Source organism: Haliaeetus leucocephalus, unplaced genomic scaffold (assembly GCF_000737465.1).
Source record: "Haliaeetus leucocephalus isolate CR32 unplaced genomic scaffold, Haliaeetus_leucocephalus-4.0 Scaffold598, whole genome shotgun sequence".
Taxonomy (NCBI): Eukaryota; Metazoa; Chordata; class Aves; order Accipitriformes; family Accipitridae; genus Haliaeetus; species Haliaeetus leucocephalus.
In genome coordinates, this window is record NW_010973034.1 from 2,212,871 (window position 1) to 2,236,966 (window position 24,096).

Sequence of the window (24,096 nt, forward strand, 5' to 3'; positions counted from 1 at the left end):
AAGTTGCTTTATATATAGGCCAATACCATGTTTGCCTTTTGTGCTGTTGCACAAAGTTGTTGACTCATGCTCAGTTTATCATCCACGATATGCACGAGATCTTTTTGTGGAGAACTGGTAAACAGCCAGTTATTCCCCATCCTATTTTTGCATAGCTAATTATTCTTGGCAAGATGCAATTCTTTCCACATGTCCCCACTGAATACCATACTACTTTTTCAGAACTGATCTCAGATGTCAATAACATTATGAATTATAACCAACATTCAATGTACTTCTTTCCCAGCTTTGTGCTGTGGTAAATTTGAATGCAAACTCCTTTATCCCAGGCTTGTATTATATGAGACAAATGTAATATTTTCCAGTCCATTAGTAACCAAGGAAGATGCTGAACAATATCTGAAGGACATTTTAAAGTCATGATTCTTTGAGAATTTTCACCTAAGAATTTTGAAAAATTTACCTGAGAACATAGTCAGTCTTTTTCAATATGTCTTGGTATATATAGGGAAATTTGAGATGACTAGGTATGTACTGACATTACTTCGAAGGTCAGAAACTGAACAAATATGAGACATGATAAAACATTCAGCTCATGAAGAATTAAAAAGCAAAAATCAAGATGCTTTTCTGGACAACAGACTACATCAGATAAACTTATTTCATTCTTTCATGAGGTTACAGGTTTGGTTTCTAAATGCACATGGAAACTTTTGACACTATTTGAATTACACAGCAGGATGCAATAGAAGGAAAGCAAATGTTAAACCTACTACACACCTACCACACTCACTGGCTAATTCTGAATTCTGAGGAAAATAATCTGGAAATTACTGTGGATCACATTAAGCAGAACATGAGTCATAACTTTATGCTGTTCCAGAGAGGTAAATGTCATACTTGGATGTATGAACAGCAGTATATGCTGCAACACATATGAAGTAATTGTTCTGCTCTAGTCAGCATTACAAATACCTCAGTGGCAAGCTGTGTCTGGTTTCGGCACATTTCAAAAACTTGAGTTGAATGAAGAAAGTTCACACTAGAGCTGTGAAGGCTACTAGAGGTCTTATAAATGTGTTCCACTCTGAACAGACTGAAAAAAACTATTATTTTGATTTTTTTTGTAGTTTGTTTGTTTTTCTAAACAGAAGGGACAAGTATTGTAAACTACAAGTAGGCAAAGAACTGGCAAACTATGAGTAAGCAAAAAAGCAAAAGCAGAATACTTTCTCCATGTTGTAATACATTTTTCTTGCTGGAAAACACAAGCCAAGGGGCTTAAACTGTACCAAGATTGGCTGATGGCTATCAGAGTAATCACAGAAGGGATTAGCTGTATTTAGCAGATCCACAGGGATCAGGGCTAGGTCCCTTAAAAGAGGATCCAGACACAAACTAGCAGGGTACTTTCAAGTCCAGAAACTAATGCTTGGGAAAAACAATATAAAAATACCTAAAGCATATGCCTTACAATGAAAGATGTTAGGCAGCTCTTATTTCTGTGTTTGAACTGTTCTCTCCAAAGACGCCCCTGAGGTTCAGTTCTAATGTAAATAAAGCTTTCTCTTCTGGTGAACACTTGTTAAACATTTCCTAGGCAATCCACAGAGTCAAGCCCAAAATAGGAAACAGAGAAGATCAGCTGAGCTTTTTTCTTCCACTGTAGATAATTTCTTAATTCTACTCTCTTTCCTTGACTCACCTTGATTTTCCTTTCTCCTTTCCTTCCTCCTTTCCTTCCTTCTTTCCTTTCTCCTTTCCTTTCTCCCTTTACCCTTCCCTTCATTATCAATAACTGCAAACTATGCACATGCACAGGATACCTGCACACATCCAGAGAACGTGCCTAGCATGCATTTTATTTACATTCTATTTGGTGTTTTACTAGGATGTTGCCTGCCAATGCCTCATGATAAGCAAGCTCACTTATATCCATAATCAACTAAAATATCACACAATCCAAACTGCATAATAGCAAAAGCAATGCTTCCAATACCCAAGGATGAAAACCACATGTATAGCTCCAGTCTAACAATGCAGTGTTTACTTTATCCAGTACCCAAAATAATGTTTACCAAAAAATTTACTTTCACTGCTAATATGTCTTGCCTCCTGCTACTGGATAGACAATCTCTCTCTAAAGATAGGCATAAGACACAAACAAGAGAATTCTAAAACAACCGATCAGCAAAGATTTTTTTTTTTCTTCTTTTGCAAAGGGTAAAGTGCATTGCAATAGTCAGCATGGAAGCACCCCAAGCATTATATTTTTCTCCCTAAGCCTTCAGAAAGCAACCATTGTTTTCAGGTGTGCTCTAAGTAATAACATGGCATGCAAATGATAGTACTGAGTAATGCTTCTATTATCTATACTTATTATATATTGAGCATATGCTATAAAGATTACAATTTCCAATTTGCAGCATAGAAAGAAAATTTAGTGATGTAATATAATTTTTACAAGGCTTTTGAGGATGTTAGCACCAGGTCAAAAAGTACAATATAGGGGATTACAGCTGCCAGGACAGTGCTTGGATAATCAGGTCTCTCTGTCATTATGGATACATTTACATGTAAATATAGCTGGAAACAATATTTTTCAACCAAGTGTTGGTCCAGTGTTGCCACAATATGTCTGCTTGGGTAAGTGAAAAGGAAAAACAAGGATCTAGGAAAAATTCCCATTCTCAATCAACACTGATTTAGTGGGGGACATCCACACTGGCAAATGAAGATCTAGGTCAAGCATAGATCCTCTTACCATCCAAAATGCCTCACTCTGTTTTGCATTGCTCCAAGTAGGTGTTTTCAAAACAATGTCCACGCGGAGGCAGACTGAGTTAAAAAAGTCATTACTGATGAAACTTATCCTGGTTCTGGCTGGGATAGAGTTAATTTTCTTTCCAGTAGCTGGTACAGTGCTATGCTTTGGATTTAGGATGTGAAGAATGTTGATAACACACGGATGTTTTCAGTTGTTGCTAAATAGTGTTTAGACTAAGTCAAGGATTTTTCAGCTTCTCATGCCCAGCCAGCGAGAAGGCTGGAGGGGCACAAGAAGTTGGCACAGGACACAGCCAGGGCAGCTGACCCAAACTGGCCAATGGGGTATTCCATACCATGTGACATCATGCCCAGTATGTAAACTGGGGGGAGTGGGGCTGGGGGGAATCACTGCTCTGGGACTAACTGGGCATCAGTCAGCAAGTGGTGAGCAATTGCATTGTGCATCACTTGTATATTCCAATCCTTTTATTATTATTGTTGTTGTTTTATTATTGTTATTATCATCATTATTAATTTCTTGGGGTTTGTTCTATTAAACTGTTCTTAGCTCAAACCATGAGTTTTGCCTTTTTTTCTGATTCTCTCCCCCGTCCCACTGGGTGGAGGGGAGTGAGTGAGTGGCTGAGTGGTGCTTAGTTGCTGCCTGGGGTTAAACCAAGACAAACTGTATCAGATTTGACTCCTTCCACCCTCTAGAGTCTGTCAACACTACTCCAACCCTACTCCAGACCCCAAGGTTCTGTGGTGGATTGACCCTGGCTTGACGCTAGGTGCCCACCAACCCGTTCTATCACTTCCCTCCTCAGCTGGACAGGGCTGGGGGAGAAAATAAGATGGAAAAAAATTATCAAGATAAAGGCAGTTTAATAAAGCAAAAGCAAAGGCTGTGCATGGAAGCAAAGGAAAACCAGAGCTTTATTTTCTACTTCCCATCAGCAGGTGATGTCCAGACACTTCCCGAGAAGTAGGGCTTCAGTAGGTGTAGCGCTTGCTCCAGAAGACAAACATTGTAATAATGAATGCCCTGCCCTGTCCCGCTTATTTCTCTTAGCTTTTATTGCTGAGAAGACATCATATGGTATGGAATACCCCTTTGGTCAGTTTGGGTCAGCTGTGCTGGCTGTGTCGCTTCCCAAGACCTTGCCCACTCCCAGCCTGCTGGAGAGGGGGGAACATTGGAGAGACAGCTTTGATGCTGTGGAGCACGGCTCAGCAGTAGCCAAAACACTGGTGTGTTATCAACACTTTATTGCTACCAGTACAGAGCACAGCAATACAAGGGCTGCTATGGGGAAAATCAACTCCATCTCAGCCAGACCAGACACAGGCTCTCAAAAATGCCCGTGTGCCACCTGCAAGGACACAACACACATACCCTCGGTTTCATGTTAAAAATATACTCCCCTGGTTGCTGTCAATCCAGCTCTCACGTTGTTTCAAATACTCTGAATTAAAAAAAAAAAAACCAAGACACAAAGAAATATATTTTAATGCTATGAAGAGTCTGCAGAGAGCAGAGCAGATACAGAACCAAATAGGTTTGGCTGCAGGAGAGAGTTCCAACAAATGTGAATGAGAATCAGTCTGTGTCACTTAACCTTTGGTCCAGGTATCAGTCCTTGGAGCTCTTTTGTTTGGCATGAATGTTTGGAATTTGAGGCATCATTTTATAATTTAAAATGTATTCGAAAGTGACAAGTAGTAACTTCCTCAATTCTAGGAAGCCTAGTGAAATTATTAATAGTGTGGCCAGCAGGAGCAGGGAGGTGGTTGTTCCCTGTACTGGGCACTGGTGAGGCCGCACCTGGAGTCCTGTGTTCAGTTTTGGGCCCCTCACTACAGGAAAGACATGGAGGTGCTGGAGCGTGTCCAGAGAAGGGCAACCAAGCTGGTGAGGGGCCTGGAGCACAAGTCTGATGAGAAGCGGCTGAGGGACCTGGGGCTGTTTGGTCTGGAGAAAAGGAGGCTGAGGGGAGACCTGATCGCTCTCTACAACTACCTGAAGGGGGTTGTAGTGAGGTGGGTGCTGGTCTCTTCTGTCAGGTGGCTGGAGATAGGATGAGAGGAAATGGCCTCAAGTTGCGCCAGGGCAGGTTTAGATTGGATATTAAGAAAAATTTCTTCACCAAAAGGGTTGTCAAGCACCAGAACAGGCTGCCCAGGGAAGTGGTGGAGTCACCGTCTCTGGAGGTGTTTAAAAGACAGGTAGATGGTGGTGCTTGGGGACATGGTTTAGTGGTGGACTTGGCAGTCCTGGGTTAACGGTTGGATTCAATGACCTTAACAGTCTTTTCCAACCTAAACGATTCTATGATTCTATGATTTTGAGTGATGGTGGATACCTAACAGTTGGAGAGAAGCAGGCCCCTTTAGGGTATATCAAGTTGGTCCTAAAAACTGATACATCAGTTGTTTTCTTTTTTCCTTGTCTTGACTTACAGTGGTAAAATCCAACTCTACAGAAAAAAACAATGATGATTAGGAGAATGTATCTCCTTACAGTCTTATCACAGGGTTTATATGTAAATTAAAATCAGCTAATGAAGTATATTGAAATACTGATTAATTACACTACGTTCATACTGTGATAGTCATATTTCAGTAGTTAAAATAAGAAAATATACAAATGAAGGCCAAACTATAAACTGGTCTTTTTGCAAACTTGGATATTGTAATTTCCCAGCCAGCAAAAGTGAATGCTTATGTTTGTGCCATTTCAGAAACTGAGAGCAGTGTTTGAGGATCTTTGTCTGAAGCAGAAAACTCCAGCCACTACAGAAAAAAAAAGTAATAACAAAATAATGTACTGCAGCTGCATAATGACCTGCATTAAAAGGAAGCAATAGCTTCCATTCTTTTAAAAATGCATAATTATTACATAGTTATGATGATGTTAATGATAATAATGTTTATGATAATAACATTGTTTTTCTAAATTCTATGCATCCCTCATCAAAAAGTGTAAAAGCATGATTTGATAAAATCAAACGTCTGAGTTCTATCATCACTACACAAGGCCAAGAATGCCTTGATAAAAATAAGGCTCAAAAGGCCATGGCAGCTGTACTGAAGCTAAGCAGGAATGGTTAGATGCACTCTGCATTTCTAACAGCTCATTATTCATAATAACCTTTTAAAAGAAGAAGTGACATGGCTTGGGTAAATGGAACACTGGAAGACAAGCACGGTGCTATCATGACTCAGGAATCCACAGTATGTCCCCTTTCATGATTCAGTGCTTCAAAAACTGTCGTATGAGCACACTGAGCAAGAACCTTCCATCGAACTAGGCTGATTTTTCTACAAGACTGAGCAGGGAAGAACAATTTCACACTGGTCAGCATAAATTACAGCTGCCTCAGGGTACTCTAAATTACACTTGGCAGGCCAGAGAGGTTGTTCAAGCAGTGGAGGCCAACTGAAATGTGGCATGGCTTCATATTTTGATGACTCTCCGATATGCAAGGGTTTCTTTTAGCAGGAGGCTCCTCTCAGGAAATAGAATTTTTTTTTTTTTGTCTGCTCTGCAACAAGAGAGTAGCTCAAAATAACCAGGAGAGAGATATCTGATTTACATTTGCATCAGGTAACTCCAATAAATGGCCCTATACTAAGGTGAAAGCACTGCTTTATAACTGAGTCAAAGGGTGTTGCTAGAGCTGTCAAAGAGGCATGACACGACACAACCCACATCCCACTGACAACGCCTTGGCAGGATGTGGTTGCCCACCAGCTCTCCTATGTTCTTTGGAAAATCCCTGCCACTTTTTTTTTTTTTTTTTATGACTTGCAAACAAACTGCATGCTGAACTTATGCTGACCAAATTACATGGACTATGTCAAATTTTAAACTGAACTCTGATTTTCTTAGATCAAGTTGCTGTACAGCATTGTAAAGTAGCTCAAATTCTGATTTTGTTAGAAAAAATCTTGGAAATGTATTCGTTACACAGTGGAAATTTTTAACCAGACAGTTTAAGATTTTAAGGTGATTTTTACCTATGTACATGATCTTACTAGTAATATTTTGCCTATTTCTTTCCATAAAAAAATGTAGGCAGCTGTGAGAATTGGGTCCCAAATGCAAGCAACTGGGTCCTAAATACTGACTGTATTGAAATAAAAGGGTGCATGATGATTACAGAAGTTTTTTCAGAACTGGCACTCTTCTGGAGTTACATTTTAGGAAGCAAAAAGTTTTCTAATATTAGTGTGTTCCAGCCCCAAAGAATAATCTGTTTTGTATAAAGCACCTCTGAAATTTAAGATGACGGACAGAGCAGTTGTAAATATTACCCTTGTCTCTGCATGATGTGTATCTGAAGCTATTTAAATGTCAGTTCCTGTTGCTTCTAGTTCTGAAAAAAAATCCTTTTTGCAATTTACAAAGTAAATTTGCTAAAAACAAGTAGGCTTTCTACCAGTAAGATAAGACATTTAGGAAAGCTAAGAAAATGTCAGGTAAAACAAATCAGAATGTAACAAAATGCACCAGTATTTATAAAGATTTATCTCTTTTTTTAACTTAAACAACACAGTGTTTTCTGAACTTCTACTGTAAGCTCATGTCAGTGCTGTTACTGATAAGCGAAGAACACCAATATAAATAAATGTTCTTGCTGATAAGTGAAACACAGGCCACCCTTCCTGATATTCGTGAGGTTTTTTCAAAACCTTGTCTCAGTTCTCACCTCCAAGCAATGCAGCCAGAGATTCTCCAGCTCTGGATGTTAACATAGGCCTTTTTCAACATATAGAGTTTTGTTTGTTTGGGGCTTTCAGGATGTTTCCCCCCACCCCCTGCTTTGCAAACAGACGCAGCTTTCAGTACAGTGTGTGCAGGACACCGTGCAGAGCGGAAACTCGCGGCTCTGGAGGAAGTACCAGTTTCTTTTCTCACAAGCAGTCTGAAAAAACTAAATTTGTGAGCCTGCAGAGCACCGAGCCTGCACACCCCCCCATGCCCCTTTTATCGAAAACGCTGCATCTGCCGTTCCCAGATGGTGAAACGGCCGCCCACCAAAGCTGGGCTCTTGGCTCTGGGCTGCTGAGGGTAATGCCTGAGGAGCTCGGGTCCCCTCCGGCAGTGGTCCCATTGCCACCTCCAGCAAGGGGAACGGTTGGCACCACCGCCACGTCTGTTAGCCCTGGGATGACAATCTGCCACTTGTTGAAGGCTGAGCATTACTGGCTCCACCAGCTGTTTATTAACAGGGTTTTACAAGGCTGTGCTTTGTTAGCTGGGGTCGGCGTGGTGTAGAAACAGACTTTGAGATAAGCTGCTTCTGGCAGCTGAGCATCCCAAAGGCAACGCAGCTCCCCGGGGGACATGGGGCACCTAGCAAAGACGTGGAACAGCCCCTAAACCTCTGAGCCAAACACTGAGCATCTGTCCCCAAAAATACCTGTCTGGTTGGAGCTACAAGTTCATCTTACACTTCTGTACACCTTTGCAAGAAATCTTATTCTCTGTATGTTGTGCAAGTTCTTCATAAACCCATGGCCATGATGTTCCACCTGCTGTTTCTCAGGTTATCCTACATTTAGATGTGGTCTTGACGCATGATGACAGCTACACAGATTTTTATGTCACAATGGAAAAGATTCCTGGTTCAATTTGCCCTACTTATCTAAGAGATGGGGTGCAAGAACTGGAATCAAGGAAAAAACACTTTTCACGCTATAATTTCAGAAAAACAGTTGATTGAGAAAGGTTGTATATACCTATAGAATTATTTTGGAAAAAAACATTAAAAAGGCAAGTGCTTTCCCTATAGCTGCAGCTCAAAGATTACACCATGATGTTACTTCTGCTCTTGTTTAATTACTTTTCCTCAAAAGGAAAGAAGAGATTTTCTCTGGAACATTGTCTGCTTATGCGTCAAAGAGAGCAAATCTCAGATGAACCACAAAAGCTGCCCCAAAGAGTCCAGTACAGCTGTGAAACAAGACACCGACTTGTACAAATACATTTTGAGACTTCTGGAATCAAATACTACTGCCCAAAGCACAACACAGTCAGACTGACCCCCTTTGACTCAGTGCTGTACTTGGCCTCTGTCACCTCATTGGTATGATGGGAAAATGAACAACCCAAGAAATCTCTTATTTATTTCCCATACTACTGCAGAGGATAGTGTTTGGTATGAATGAAAATGAAAGCTGCATTTGTGTTGATGAATTTAAATCACTTCATATCTCATGCAGATTAGCTCAGAGACAGGGCCATACCTTTTATTTCATATATAATTCAACATGGGGAAAGAAATTCTTTTATTGGATGTAAGTTTCAAATTAAATGCAAAATGTTTAATAACAGTTTTTTCCAGATTTTATAGAGTGATAATGTGGCAGTTAACCTGTTAGCATTATTTAGTTTTCTTTTAGTCTCTTTCCTCTATGCAGCAAAAGAAATAGGAAAGAGAGTGAGGGGAAGGGGAGAAGAAGGACAAAAACACAGACCATTTTGGTTAAGAAGCGTAAACTCAGAAAGCAGCGGAACTTACAACTGCCAGAAATCAAGCCAAGGCTTGCTCGTTCTTACTTACATTTGGACAGATTGTCCCAACAATTTTTTGAAAGACAACTCTGCGTCAGTTGCAATTGCTTCTAGAAATATAACCCTATCACCTTTACTCATATGTCAAAATTCGCTATGAGTAGCACCATATTCATTAACAGAGGTACTCACAGCGTAACTACCAATGATAGAAAACAGTGGGGAAAATCCAGTCCACTATGAACAAAGAATGAAGTGCCAAGATGCTGTTTTGAAACAGCAAAGAACAGGATCTTCAGAAGATTCAGTTTGAGTCAGCGTGTGCAACAACAGTCTTGTCAATAAACCAGAGCTATTGCATAACAAAGCAAAAAACAATTTCCTTGGTTTTTTGTTACTGTAGAGCTAAACAGTGGGGAAAAGGGGAAAAATAAAATGCCTAAGCAATGCTTTTCTATAATGAGAAATCAAAATGGCATCTGCTGTTGTTTTAGAACATAGCCCACTGTGTTTCAGTCTTCTCATTATACCATCCTCTGGAAATTTCTCTGAACAATTTTATACCTACTTTTTTTTTTCTTTTTTTTTCCCCTCCTGTTAATGTAAATACTAAGGAAGCACCAATTACCAAAGGACAAGCAGCAAGGACCTAGCAGAAGCACTGCATTAATACAGTTTAGGCTTCCAAGGCACTGGAAGCTCTGGAGTCCCCAGGCAGATCGTCCCAGAAGTCCCAGAAGCCTTGTAGCCTTCAGCATTCAATCAGGAAAATAAGCTGGTAGAAACCTGCTTGAAATCTCTTAGAGCAGGGTTCTTACTAACACTGCAATTTTAAAATTATATAAGGAGTTATGTGTCTGATTTCAGTTAATTATGTTGCTTCTGTTTACATCTAAGGCTTCTTCCTTGTCTATCAGCCATTATCAATGGCTTTGAAACAATGATTTACTATTACAGTTATTTTGGGTTTATTTTACTATTTAATGTTTGTTACAGTTCCTCACATGCAAGAAAATGTTTCCATTGTACTAGCTTTTAAGGCAGACACTCTTATTTAGCTTACTTTTTCTGTCCATTCTCTAAACCAAGGATTTTAATATAAATCTAGCTGAAAAAGGAGGTGTTTCCATGTACAAACTGTCAAATATAAGTAAAGCTCATGTTCACAGTCCTGCCCTTTGCCATGAAGAATAACAAAATGTCATGCAAAATGTTTTTTCTCACTTCAAAGTAGTATTTAGTATGTACACTTTTTTTTAATCTGCATGTTTTACTGTAACATAATAAATGCCCAGGATAAGCACGCACTACAACCGCTTCTATTGCAGCCTCTCTGTTAGACATACTGGTTCTGTATAAACCATAGCAACAATTAAATTTAATACTACTAATACAAATCAATCTGCTAAAGCTGCATTCCTTTTTCTCAGATGTACCTTAGCATAGTTCTGTGAGACACACTTTTAATTCCTGGTTCTGTTACATAGTGCAGACAAGAGTTTGCCTTCCAAAGCAGAGCTCACTGCACTACAGAGTCAACGTCCATGTACTTCACACAAATAAAATGTGAGCGCAAAATCGACTTATTGCAGAACAGTCCTGTGGTGAAGTTAAAAAAAAAACAAACTTTTTTTTTTCCTACTCTTTTTAGGAAGATCAAATACAAGAGGTTAGATATATATACTTATTATAAACAGGATGTCAGTGTCAATGAAATAGAGCCAGTTGCTGGTATTGATCTCACTATTGCTTATTTTAGCATTTCCTGCTATATTCTAGCATATCAGATGAAGGCTTTTCTAAACTGCTGGAAAACAGATAAACCAAGAATGAGCTTTTTTAGTAGCAGTAGGCGGTATTCTGCTAATTAAAGATCATAAATTAGAGGGGACTATCTTGCTAGTTTCTTACACAACCTGAAAGGAAATATGAAGCTTTTAAAGGCTGTCAGCGGCAGGGATACAAGCCTTTATCCTGCAGATGTTCTCTGTTACTCTTGCCATAGTACTACACAGGCTTCAGAGAAGTCTCTGGAGTTTTGCGTGGGCACAAAAATCCCCTTATCTGAACTCATTTGAAGGATCAGGCCCCAAGGTCATTTGTGGGTGCAACTTTCACCTATAACAACCTATCCTTGTGTCCTGGTTTCAGCTGGGGTAGCGTTAATTTTCTTCCTAGTAGCTGGTACAGTGCTATGTTTTGGGTTCAGGATGAGAAGAATGTTGATAACACACTGATGTTTCACTTGTTGCTAAGTAGTGCTTGCACTAAGTTAAGGATTTTTCAGTTTCCCATGCTCTGCCAGCGAGCAGGTGTACAAGAAGCTGGGAGGGAGCATGGCCAGGACAGCTGGCCTGAACTAGCCAAAGGGATACTCCATACCATAGAACGTCATGTGCAGTATATAAACTCGGGGGAGTTGGCCAGGGGGACAGATCGCTGCTCAGGCATCAGTCAGTGTGTGGTGAGCAATTGCATTGTGCATCACTTGTCTTGGGTCTAATTTCTCTCTTTCTGTTATATTCCTTTTCATTACAATTATTATAATTGTTATTTTTATATATTTTTTAATTTTTTTTGTTTCATTTTAGTTATTAAACTGTTCTTATCTCAACCCACAAGTTTTACTTTTTTTCCGTGATTCTCTTCCCCATTCCATTGTGAGGGAGGAGAAGTGAGCAAGAGGCTGCATGGTGCTTAATTGCTGGCTGGGGTTAAACCATGACACCTTGCAATCTTTTAAAACTACCTTCATTTGTCAGAACTTAACAGTGGTTAGGAATTTTACCTTAATAACAAATATTTTTCTCTACTCACTTTTCAAAATTCCTTCACTCAAATCAGCCAGAATTTATTTTTCTTTATTTTAATGCTTTAAAAGCACAACACAGTGATTATGTCTGTTTCTGATGTGCTAACATTTGCTTAACATTAACAGTAAATATTTGCCAAGATATAAAAAGCACTCAACCCCCTGCCCCCGCCCCCAACTATTTTCCACCACTGAAAACATATGTTGGTAATGAGGGATAAATAAAAGGTAATTAAAGCCATCACATTTAGCAGTGAGATATTTTTAAATAATCCTTAGCAGTGGGTAGCACATTAGGGAGCTTCACTGGAAATAATGGAGGAGTTTAGAAAATAAAGCACAAGTACAGAATACAAGAAGGCCAAACTTTGTACTCTCTTAACTGTTGCTATAGGTCAGGGAAGTAGTGTAATTCGCCCAGTATATATACATATACATATATATATATATATAATATGGGCTATATTGTGGTGCAGTGTAGACATAACGCACGTCGCCCTGGTTCATCAGAAATATTTCTCCTACAGTAGCACAGAGCTCAGCATGGCCCAATTTACCCTGCTGAGAAGGGCAACACAGCAAATGGTTAGAAATTGGCCAGTAAAAAATGCAGGCTTTTCCCCCCCACTGCTTCAGCTGAGTGGTTCGCACAGCATTCGGCCCCATGGCCAGATGTCCAGGCATCACTCCGCACTGAGCTCTAGCAAAAGCAGTTCGCAAAAGCTTTGAATTCCTGGATGATTTGCCAGTGAACTGGGGAGAAAGGAGGTGGAAAAATTGGGCTAACAGGAAGCACAAGCTGGAGAGAGAGGACCACACGGGGAGACACTTCCAAGTCCACGCAGAATATAAAGCAAGGTTCAGGCATTAGGGGACGGGAATTCCACATCCATTTGTCATTCAAACCTCTTCCTCTTAGCATATCTGACAGTTCAATTAAAATCCCTGAATGCTTTTTCTGGCTATTCTTAGCTATTTTCTTAGCTATTCCTGCCTGTAAAAGTATAGTGTTTCAAGGATGTTGTTCTAAGGCTCAGGACTAAATTCAGCACTTTTGAAGTAATATGGGAAGGAGTACATGAGACTTCATCCAAATACTTGGACAGAAATTAGCTCACTCAAGCTAAAAAATTCCTGTTACTGGTAGTGGCACAAGTCCTTGGGTTTAAGAAAGCAGGGCTCCATTTTAGGGAACAGCTAGCAAGCCAGGGATCTGTGCCCAGAATGTGTGCCAGCAGTGAAACAGTCATACAACTTGGTGAGACCCAAAGCAGGGTCCAGTATTTTGTCTGACTGGGTTAAGAGTCAGTGCACCTGCCAGGCAGGTGTTGAAGAGAAAGCACGGTTCTATCTGTAACAAATAATTAAGGTTTACAGGGTCCTCCTTGTAACTGCAGGCAGAAGTTGCAGGGCTGTAGCCCTTGAAATAAAACTTAACAAAAAGTAGTGTCTGGAAATCTGCTTCAGGAAGATTTTATCCTTACAACAGCATCAAAGCAAATGAACCTTGGAGAAGTACTTAGACAACACATCACGAGTTATTACATCTTATGTTTTTGTTCAGGTTGAGCCCTGAGTCTAGACTGTCCCCATCTTTCCACCTATCCCTATGAGTTAAAACTTCTTTAAGAAATCTTTGATGGGCCTTATTATTCAAACTTCCAGTCCTGGCAAGACTTTAAAGTAAACGTTTCTCATAACGTGCAACTTTTATGCACTTTGTGTAACACCAAAGATACAAGCAGGGCATAATCATTTACAGGTTTGTGCTTCTTTCAAGCCTTCCACTTCTTCACTACACTAGGAAGTAACGCAAACCCTGCTAGCCTGGCTAGCATCTGTGCTTCACCACATGAGGGTATCTTTGGAAGTGTAGACTACCTCTGTTTTTGTGCATTGTACAGCTCTCAGCATACAGGTGTTAAACAAACCAAAAATTAAGACTATATCTTAGAGCATTAGTTGTCACCATTTTTCTATTTCGTTGCTAGTTTGTGTTACAACCCAGCAGGGCATGACTTGCTTAAGGAAACCGAGCATTCAGACAGCAACTGCACTGCTTGTTTTGTCTGAAATCCAGGTCTGACTCCCTCTCATGTGAGGGTACGCAAAGCGCCCTTGACCCATTGCTATGTAACTGGTATTGGAACGCATTTTCTGTGAAGTTTTTTTCTAAATAGTGTTGGCCATGGCTCCTAGACATTAATTTGCACCCCATGCTGTGTCCGCGTGTAAGAGCTTGATTCAGAGAAAATTCAGTGGGAGTAATAGGAAGAGTTGTAACTCTTAGTCACAGAAAAAAAGTTCATAATTTCCAGCTTTCTATAGCCTTCTGTTCTCCTGTCCCCTGGATGTGGCTGCACAGTCACAGATCCAGTGACTTTGCTGGAAAAATCTCTGCCTTGGGCTAGACTGTAGAGGAGAGAGAAGTGTTTAGTTTTTTCTAGAAATGGATTTTGCTGGACAATCTTTTTTCATTATTTCTCATAGATATCATCATGGGATGATATGATACAGGGAAGACATATTTGTGAGAACATTTAACTTAGCCTTTTTCTGCTGTGAGATGTTATCATATCACTATCAATGAAACCAAATACACAGATACTTCCATAATTTTAAAGTATTGTAATGGTACATGTCATTCTTCTGTGCTGTTTGCCACAGGGGATTTTAAAGAGGAAAATGAATGAATCAGGTGAGACCTCCTGAGCGGGGAGATCATTCTTCCCTTGGGCAAATAAATGATCCCGCTAAAAAACAGACACTTCTAGAAAGTGGAGGGATTGGCAGAAGGAAAAGAGCTCTTAAAATTGCAAGGAGCAGGCAGCCATGTCTCGGACATAGCCAAAAAACTGGGAACTAGAGGAAACTATACAGTTTTCTTCAATTAAAAAAGGTAGGCTAAAGCTTGACAAAAGCCATGCTTGAAAACCAGTTTGACCCGCTTTTGCAAAGACACAGTGGACAGGGAGATATCTGGTTACAAACTTTTAAATTTGTATTCTGTCATGTATAATCACTTCCAGTTTTCTCCTTTTCAAAGATTACTTCTTTTAGTTTATACTCTAATAAAAACAGTCCTTTGGCCTTCTTAGGGGAGTTCGCTTTCAAGAAGAAGGTCTAGTCAGACTCAAAGCTTAAAGCTGCAACAAGAGTACTTCTCAAGTTTATAAAAAACATACTTTAATGCTATTGTAGGTAAGAGTTTTCAAATCACCCATGTGAGTTAGAAGTTCAGGCTCCTCTGAGCTGTGATTCTGGCCAATTTTAGAGTAGCACTTTTTTTTATAACAACTGTTATTGCTCTGGACAATCTCTTGGGTACAAGTCCAGTGAATGTAGCATAATTAACTTCTAAACTCATGACTGAACAAAAACTGATACTTGTGATTAAATAATTCTGGCCTCTGATCTCAGCAAGACATGAGTTAAGGCAAAACCCTGTGAATGGGTGTGGTTCCACTGACTTCAAAGGGTGTTGAAATTTTTACTTGTATCCAAGTGTGGACAATTAAATTTTCAGGGTTATATGAGAAATTAGAAAGCTACTTTATTGTCCAGGATTCCCATATTAGAAATTCTTTTGCTTGCTTCTTTGTTTTGTAAGTGTAGAGAGTTATAAGGTGTTATGCACCCCAAACCAGCATCCTCCGTAAAAGATGATGGAATTGTTGCTAGTCTCGAGTCATTCACCAGTTTGACGTTTTATATCTGTACCTCCATTGGTTTCTAGAACTGTCTGCAGTCTGTAAATCCCCTGTGATGCAATGCCTCTAAAGATACGTGGTAGACAGATATTGCTGACACTATTCTTCAAAGTAACCACCAATGAGACAGTGATGAAACTGGTGGGAGCTAGATTTTATGTAATGCTTCACATTCCTCTCTTCACCTCTCCATAGCACGTTACATCTCTCTTTGCCAATATCTATAGTTTCAGTTTGCCTCCTCGTGCTTTCCACCCTATCAGGTGAAATGTGTCTTTGTACTTTAAGAGACCTATTAGAAATATACTACTCAGTTTAAACATATTGCTAAGATTAAACTCACTTTGAGAACATGAGCTAAAAAATTTTCAGAAATGAGGCCATGACTGGCTAGCCGTATATACCAGGACAACAGCAAATGTTGAACTGTCTGAAGTCTGGGAACCACAGTGAGCTTTGGAATTTTATTTTAAGCTGAACTCTTGTCTTGCTGTGAACTCATTTGTTCATAAGCTTTTCTTATTCAACAAGAAAAATTCTTCTCAAAAGGAGAAGCGGGGTGTTAAAGTGTGCAAGGGCATTAACAACTCCTGTAAAGAAATACAAATTATGTGTTTGTTTTATAATCCTGAAAGAGACAATCAGATGGGAGATAAGAAAAAAAAACCCGCAAAACAAGTGGAAGAGAAAGGTTATCCTGAAGTCTCTCCTTATGTCACAACACAAAGTCACGGTGACATTCAGTGTAATAAGAAATGACAAAAGGAAATACTTTTATAAACAGCATGTTCCTAAATGGTAGTATTTTTGTTCTTAGAAGATATTTTAGACAGAGTTTGCAGCAAATTCAAACGGGGGTTGGAAAATTGTCTGTATGACATAAAAACTCAGAAATAATAGAAGAATAATACACTTTTTTTTACAGAGTGATTTTGAACCATCTAGTTCAGAGCTTAATTCAAATTTCAGTTATTAGCCAGTTGAAAGGAGCTGACACCTGCCTCTTATCACTGAAAAACACTAATGCTTCAGCCATCGTGGCAATTCTTAAGCAAGGATATATATTTTAGAGCATGGTTACTAGAGACGAGGGTAGACAATATACTTGCAATTTAAACACCCATTAGAGATTTCATGTACAAACATTGACAAACCTTCATGTAAGACTTTTACAGTAACACAAAAGTAAAAAACAGGATAGATGAAAAATGCCTATCCAAGCCCCTTCGACAAGTCAGCTGCACACAGAGAATGCCCCTACTTTGAAGTTTCATGACATGATTGAGCCAATGGTTATTACACACAGAAATTAAACAGAGGTGCAGTTATAGACACCTGCATCTGAAATAACTTGTTATTCTTTTTTAAAAGAAGACATGAGAACTAATGCATATTTTTAAGAGGGGATGAAATCTTACTACTTTCCTTAGTAAAGGTATTGTATCAGATACCCATAGAACCTCCACATTTTTCTTTACAGATAACCAGACAGACTGCTCTTCCTCCATTCAAACCCATCCTATGCAAATGCCCATCTCATTACTTCTTTCATTCAAGTTATGTCCATATGCCTTTCATCAGCAACTTTTCTGGACCTATTCAAACAGCCTTTCACCTCTTCAGCTGAGCAATGGGGGAATTAGCAAAGGGAGGAGTAAAAGAGCCCTTTCTTGGCAGTTAGCTCTTTCACACATTGTTGAGCTAGGATCTGAAAAAAATTGTGCTACTTGGTGGCATTGATACAGAAAAATTTACTGGTATCATAAAAAAATTCACATAATGCCAAAGAGTGCACTGTTCATGCCATACATAAACTCCTCTAATTGTGAAAATAATCGCCAATATGTATACTAGTTATCACCATAGCAGCCTGTTAGTTTCACACTGTGACATGTTATGGGAGTTATCGTACAAAATATACGCACTTATGTGTAGAATTCATCATATCTGAGGGAAGACCCTGTCATAACACTTCTTTTGAAGCACAAAATCCAACACAGCTCAAATAATTTTTGTTCAGTACAAGCATAAAATGAAGTTCTTTCAGCACAGGCATCCTGTTGTCTACCAATTGTGCCTATGGCATTCTGGCTAGGAACAAAAGAGTTGGTCAGACAAACAGTAATGCAAAAATGAGTTGCCAGAAGGAGTGATCACTTAGGAGAGAGGTAAGATAACAGGCTTCGCTGCTTTTGTTACTTTAACTAGTCTTCCAGCTCTCACATGAAATGAACTCCTAAGCAGCACACCATTGTTCCCAAACTATTTCTGAGGCTGATTCTGAAGTTAGTGTGCAATGACCTTGACTGTGGAAATCTCCTTGTTACTTTTTCCGCTGCTACATCCTGGTTTGGAGAAAACAAACCAACTGATGTAGTTGAATCTGCCCTCCTTCCTACATTCTGGCTTTGAAAGTCCTCTTTGTATAATTAAGAGCAACTTTGAAAGTGCTCTTCAAGTTAGGAATTAGCATCAATGCTATTTGTGAAAATCCTTGCAGATACCTCCTTACAGTGTTCACATTGACTGAGCTGGAATAAGCTGCACGTTCACTAAGCTTGGGATGATTTCTGGCATTTGCCCACTTTCATAAAATGCTGAAAAAGTTTAATATTTAATTTGGGCAAATGAGTCAGACTGAGTAATTTTCCGCTACTTAATAATTTTAACAGAACTTAGGGATTTTTCGTTGTTTTTTTTTTTTGTATGAGACATGGACATCAAAGGAAAACAACTGTGAAACTGTGGTTCACTGCATAATGATACTATCAGCTCACTGTCTGATTGCAATCAGAAGACTTTATTATGCTACACACATTTCTTGTGTTTACTATGCATAGAGAAGCATTTTACCATGAAGAACAACACAATACTCTTGTTCACCATGTTCTGCGAAGAAACATCTATGTGTATGGGATGGTATAGAGCTATGCAGCGCTCTCTGATGTAGCACGAATATCAGAAATGGTCTGATATTGTGGACCTCAGATACTCTTCGGAGTTGAGAGCTGGTGTCTATTAATGTGGGACTAAACCTTGGCTAACATGGCTAGGCAGCTTGTAGTACCCAGTGTAGATCATTTAGATCTAAATCAGGTATCCCTGCTTAATCATGCACCATACACATATACACATACATGTGTATATACAAGTAATATTTGTAAGTGCACATATATAGGTATATGCATATACTCAAACACACAGATACTGAATTCCAGTATCTACTTCTCACAGTAATTCCCTTTGTATGATAAAAAACCACTGTGCTGAATTTTGTTCAGTTATAATGGAATGATGCACACTGTATCCTTCTCTTTTATCAAAGACAGATGGATATTCTCCTGTTTTGGGTCTACTCTGAAAGCCCCCTCATAAGAAGTTTTCATAAAAAGAATTCATACATTCTTCTATTATTTTAAAAAGAAGTTGTGTGTTTACTCCTTCCTGCACATGAAGCATGTAATTATGACACAAAGTAGATAAGCATAATAGCCTCATATTCTAGAATAGCTATTATCATAGATTAGCTTTCCCAGAAAAGGGGCCAGAGTAAAAGAGGTAGGGAAGGACAACAGAAATATTTGTCTATGTATCTTCACACTTAAATGTCTCAAGTTCTGTGAAGATGTATTGTTTTAATTAGGACAGTTTTCTGAGGTTATATATAGCTTTGAAAGAGCTGTGTTAATTATTGTCATTAGAGCAATGCTCAAACTGGGAACAGTTTGGAATATAACATATTCAATATTCCAAGAGAAAGACTTCAGGAAATATATTTGACATGTTAATGTAATAAAATTGTTTAGCAGAGAATATATTTAATAATCTGACAGATGGGGGTTTAAGGCTTGGTTTGGTGTTGTGTTTTTTTAAATACAGAAATGAAATGGAAGAAAAACATCTCTTCTGCTCACTTCTGCAGCAGTAGCCATTTCTATCTTTTACTCTGGAATTGCAGAGTCTCAGAAAAGAATAAATAATTTACCCACAAAGCAGACGTGCTTGATCTGGCTCTGCCAGTGCTCAGCCCAGGATGGAACTGTGGAGAAACTGAAGCAAGGCCTAATTGCTCAGAAAGTGCTGCATTGTATATGAGTGACATACTTGCTTCAGCTCTACCAAATGAGGAATCCCCCTACCCCTTATTTGGCTGTACGCATATCGCCTTCTCTACATGCAAGCAAATTAAATATAAAACAATATAGAGAGTACAATAGATAGCTCTTGCTCTTTTAAAGGAAAACTTACAGATCACTGTAGACAAGGCCATAAATCTGTGCTGTGCTGTGATGATAGATTCCTCTCAGGATTATTAAAAGTAGGATCACAACAAAAGCTGGAAGACCCCAACTCAAAAGGAAGTAAAGCAGATAGCGCCGCTCTGTATGTTCATCATTCATCACCAGGACGTACCAGAAATTAACAGCCTGAAGAATAATGAAGAATATTAATCAGTAGACTTGGTGGATGATTAGCTATCCCCAAAACCAAATCACTCTGAAAGTCATAATACAGCATATTTCTGTTCCAGCATATGTGTATATGTAAACATTTTTCAGCATAAATATTTTGTTCTCATTTTCTTCTCTTAAGTAATCAAGAGAGTGATCATAAAAGAAGTATGCTTATTTATTTAACTGTTAGATTTGGAATTAGACCATCAGAGAGGAAGAGAGACCCTGTTTAGTAGAAAACACTTTTTGTGGCACAAAAATAGCTTTGTGGTGCAAAAGTAGCTTTCTCCTTGGATTCCCACACCTTTGCAGAAAAGACATAACATTGCTAAATATCTGATCTGTACTGAATCTTTTCTCATTGTTTTCACCTCTGTGTATCTTCTTGTAGGAAATGCTCTAACCTCCTTCCAACGGTTCTGACTGTGGTCCAGTTCTGGGCTCACCAGTACAGCAAAGACATGGAGCAAGTCCAGCAAAGGGCCATGAAGATGATTATTAGACTGGAGCATCTCTCCTATAATGAGAGGCTGAGAGACCTGGGACTGCTCAGCCTGGAGAAGAGGAGGCTCAGGGGGACCTTATCCATGTGTGTAAACACCTGATGGGAGGGAGTGATGAAGAGGGAACAAGACTGCCCTCAGTGGTGCCCCATGGCAGGACAAGAGGCAAAGGTCACAAATTAATAAACATGAAATTCCATCTGAACACAAGAAAGATCTTTTTTACTGTGGAGGTGGTCAAACAGTGGGTCAAACTGTCCACAGAGGTTGTGGAGTCTCTATTTTTAGACATAACCAAAAACTAACTGAAGGTGGTCCTGGGCAACCTGCCATAGCTGACCTTGCTTGAGCCAAAGTGTTGGACTAGACAGTCTCAAGATGCCCCTGCAACTTCAATGGTTCTGTGATTCTGTGTAATATTTGTATAAGAGTTTGATTAAAAAAAAAGTAAATAAGTGAATGTAAATTCACATGCATCTCTACAGCAATCTGTGTCTTCCTATGATCAGCCCATCATCAAATGGCATAACTAAGAATTTAAAATCATGTATGAATCAAAACGAAGAAGTGGAATAGCTAAAATCTCTTGAAAGAACTGGTACTATGAGTAAGGAAACCCTTCAAGTAAAACAAATACTTAGAGTTTTGCTTGGATCTTTGCATTTTCTTTGAGAGCTTAATAGTAGAAACACTTTCCTATGTGCTGAGCATTTTTTATGTACATCTACATACGTTACTACTTTCTAATAAACACTTAAATTATCCATAATAAAAATATGGTTTGCAAAATATTTCTTCACTTCCTCCACTTCAAACATATTACACCAGTACAGCTCTGCATGTTATATAATTATTTCTGGCCTTTTATATGGGGTGAATGCGAGATTAATTTTGTCTTGTTCTGTCTAGAGGGCATTTAATTCAAGCTTGTGCCTCTAGCCTGTCTTGACAGCTAATGGAGAGAGGATAGACATCTTCAGGCACTCATCGATCCTCACCCAATCATACTCATCTCTCTCCATTGTCTACACATGGAAATCATCAAATAATGTTGATTTATATGCTTAATTTGCAGCTGTTTATTGTTAGGATTTGGTAAAATCCATATACAGTGACAAGACAATTGCAAAGTGATTAATTGTGTTTTTAAAATTTTGCAGATTCCCCTCAGCCAAAGGTTTGTCTACCAGTTTGTTCAGGCAGCCTGAATTTTCACAATCAAGTACTTAATTAGTGGTTTGTGGATTCCCTATGTAAGTCTCATCAGTTAATTATTACAGGGTTTTTTTCTGTGATTTATATAGCATGCATATACAATACTTTCTAGCATGAATCATAAAGCACATTGCATATGCTAACAACTTGTTTTCAAAAACAATTATTAGTTTAGTAAGCATCTTAAATGCTCCATTAGAGAATGACATTTTATAAATATGTCCAGTGTAGTAATTATATTAACTATATAATAATTATTAAGGCCTTTTTTATTTCCATTTGGTGATTGGTGCTATGTGAACAAAGGCAAAGTTTGTTTTCCTTAAAAGAACACAGGAATATCCTACCATATAATTGTAACTGTCTTGTGTAGGTTGAAAGAACACAGAAAAACTATTAATTCCATTGTCAGACATTCACAGCAAGAAAACATTAAACAGATGAAAATGGTATTTGAAAAAAAAAAAAATTCACAGTTTGTGGAGAGATTTGGTTGTTCTCTTACAAAGTCCTTTCCTCTCTTAACTTTTATATGGGATTGAAAACCCAGTCAAGATTCTGTTTGTCACCTTACAATAAACATTCTTCAAATCACATGCCCTTGTAGTCCTGACTAGGCTGTACTTCACTGTCAGCATTTCCAGACAGCAAAATTCTTGAACTGATTTATGCCATTATGCTCAGTTGGTTCTACTAATTCTGACAATCTGGTGAACATTGTTCTCAGTCATCCAACTGAGATTGCCTTCTAAGAAATTGTACCTCATGTCCTTGCTCTGTGTTTGTTTAGCCATATTTACCTATCTATCTCACCTCATTTATCAGCAAAGAACACGTTAACACCAGTCCTGCTGCAAAGATGTAAGTGGGTTTGGATAGTGAGCCATTTCCTGCGCAGTGACATTTCTGTCTTGATAATTAGAAGTTCTTGTCTTCGACCCCTTTTGATGTTCCAAAATTTAATCAATTAAATACAAATAGTGGAGCTAATTTTAGCAAATCCTTTCCTGTTGCCATGCTGCAACAATAACCAGTTCTACAGAAGAATAAAATGTACAGTCCATTTCCCAGCTCCTCAGGTGGAAGAACAAATGTACAAGTTGTGATTGTTCTGATGTAGAATGCAAAACAATTACAAATTCAAATAACATGCTAATGAGACAATGAGAACTTCAGTGAAGCTTTTTTCTTTTAGAATGAGGCAATTTAAATTGCCTTCCCAAAACTGGGGTGCTTTTATTTATTTCATTTATTCATTCCTTTATCTTTAGTGATAATCTGTAGATATCCAGTAAATATTAGCTGCAAAATACTTTAAATAAAGTCTTTCCCAACTCAGTGGGAAAACTTCCATTTTCCTTCTTCCTTCTTTTTAGGAATGGGCACAGCTTTCACTTTCAGAATGGTTGCATGCTTTCATATAATTCCTTTTTCAAAGCTGTTAAGCAGTCCATAAATAATTCTTAAAAATAAGCATTAAACTTATTGTAAGATAAGTACTTGTCTTACAAGTCTGCAATAAATTTATAGAAAATTTAAAGTGCCATTAAATCCACAAAGGAGGAGGATTCAGATATGGGTGACAGCAAGCTCATGACATTCACTCTGGTTTGCTTATTGAACTGCCACTTCTGCTGTTGATTTACTCCACCGTAGCAATGGCTCAAAAAAGTACGATGAGTTCACCTTTTCCCATAATTTTACTCTGTGTCAGAACTGGTAATAAAGAACTACACAATTTTAATTTTTTCCTCAAAATATAGCTTTTAACTTTTTTTTGTAACAAGTTAGAAAGTGCTAAAAGAAGAAAATTATATTTCCTGAGAAATGGTTGTCATATTAAAGATTTGTCATGGGAAGAACAACAGAATACAGAAAGGCATCTTTAGAGTGTGCTCCTATGATGAAAGCACCAACTGCATTTGAAAACACAGGCTTATTCTGTAGCAGTGTACATTTGTGTGTAGGGACGTTTGTCAGGAGGAAGACTTCTGAATTTCAGACATTAGTGTAAGGCAAATATTTCAGGCTAAGCTCTCTGCTGGCACAAAGTCATTTGCACCTTGCTTACTCCTTTCCTTCTGCAGTCAAAAAAGCCTCATCCTTAAAAAAC

General features: G+C 38.7%; 1 protein-coding gene across 1 annotated transcript in view; it reads right to left on the reverse strand.

Annotated features, from left to right (window-relative positions):
* The window catches only part of GPR98 (G protein-coupled receptor 98), a 284,088-nt gene that overhangs the window by 62,648 nt on the left and 197,344 nt on the right, over positions 1–24,096 (reverse strand). Inside the window, exon 84 of the mRNA XM_010578035.1 lies at positions 20,060–20,238. Coding sequence (XP_010576337.1) covers positions 20,060–20,238 — 179 coding nt within the window. The remainder of the gene's footprint in view (positions 1–20,059; positions 20,239–24,096) is intronic.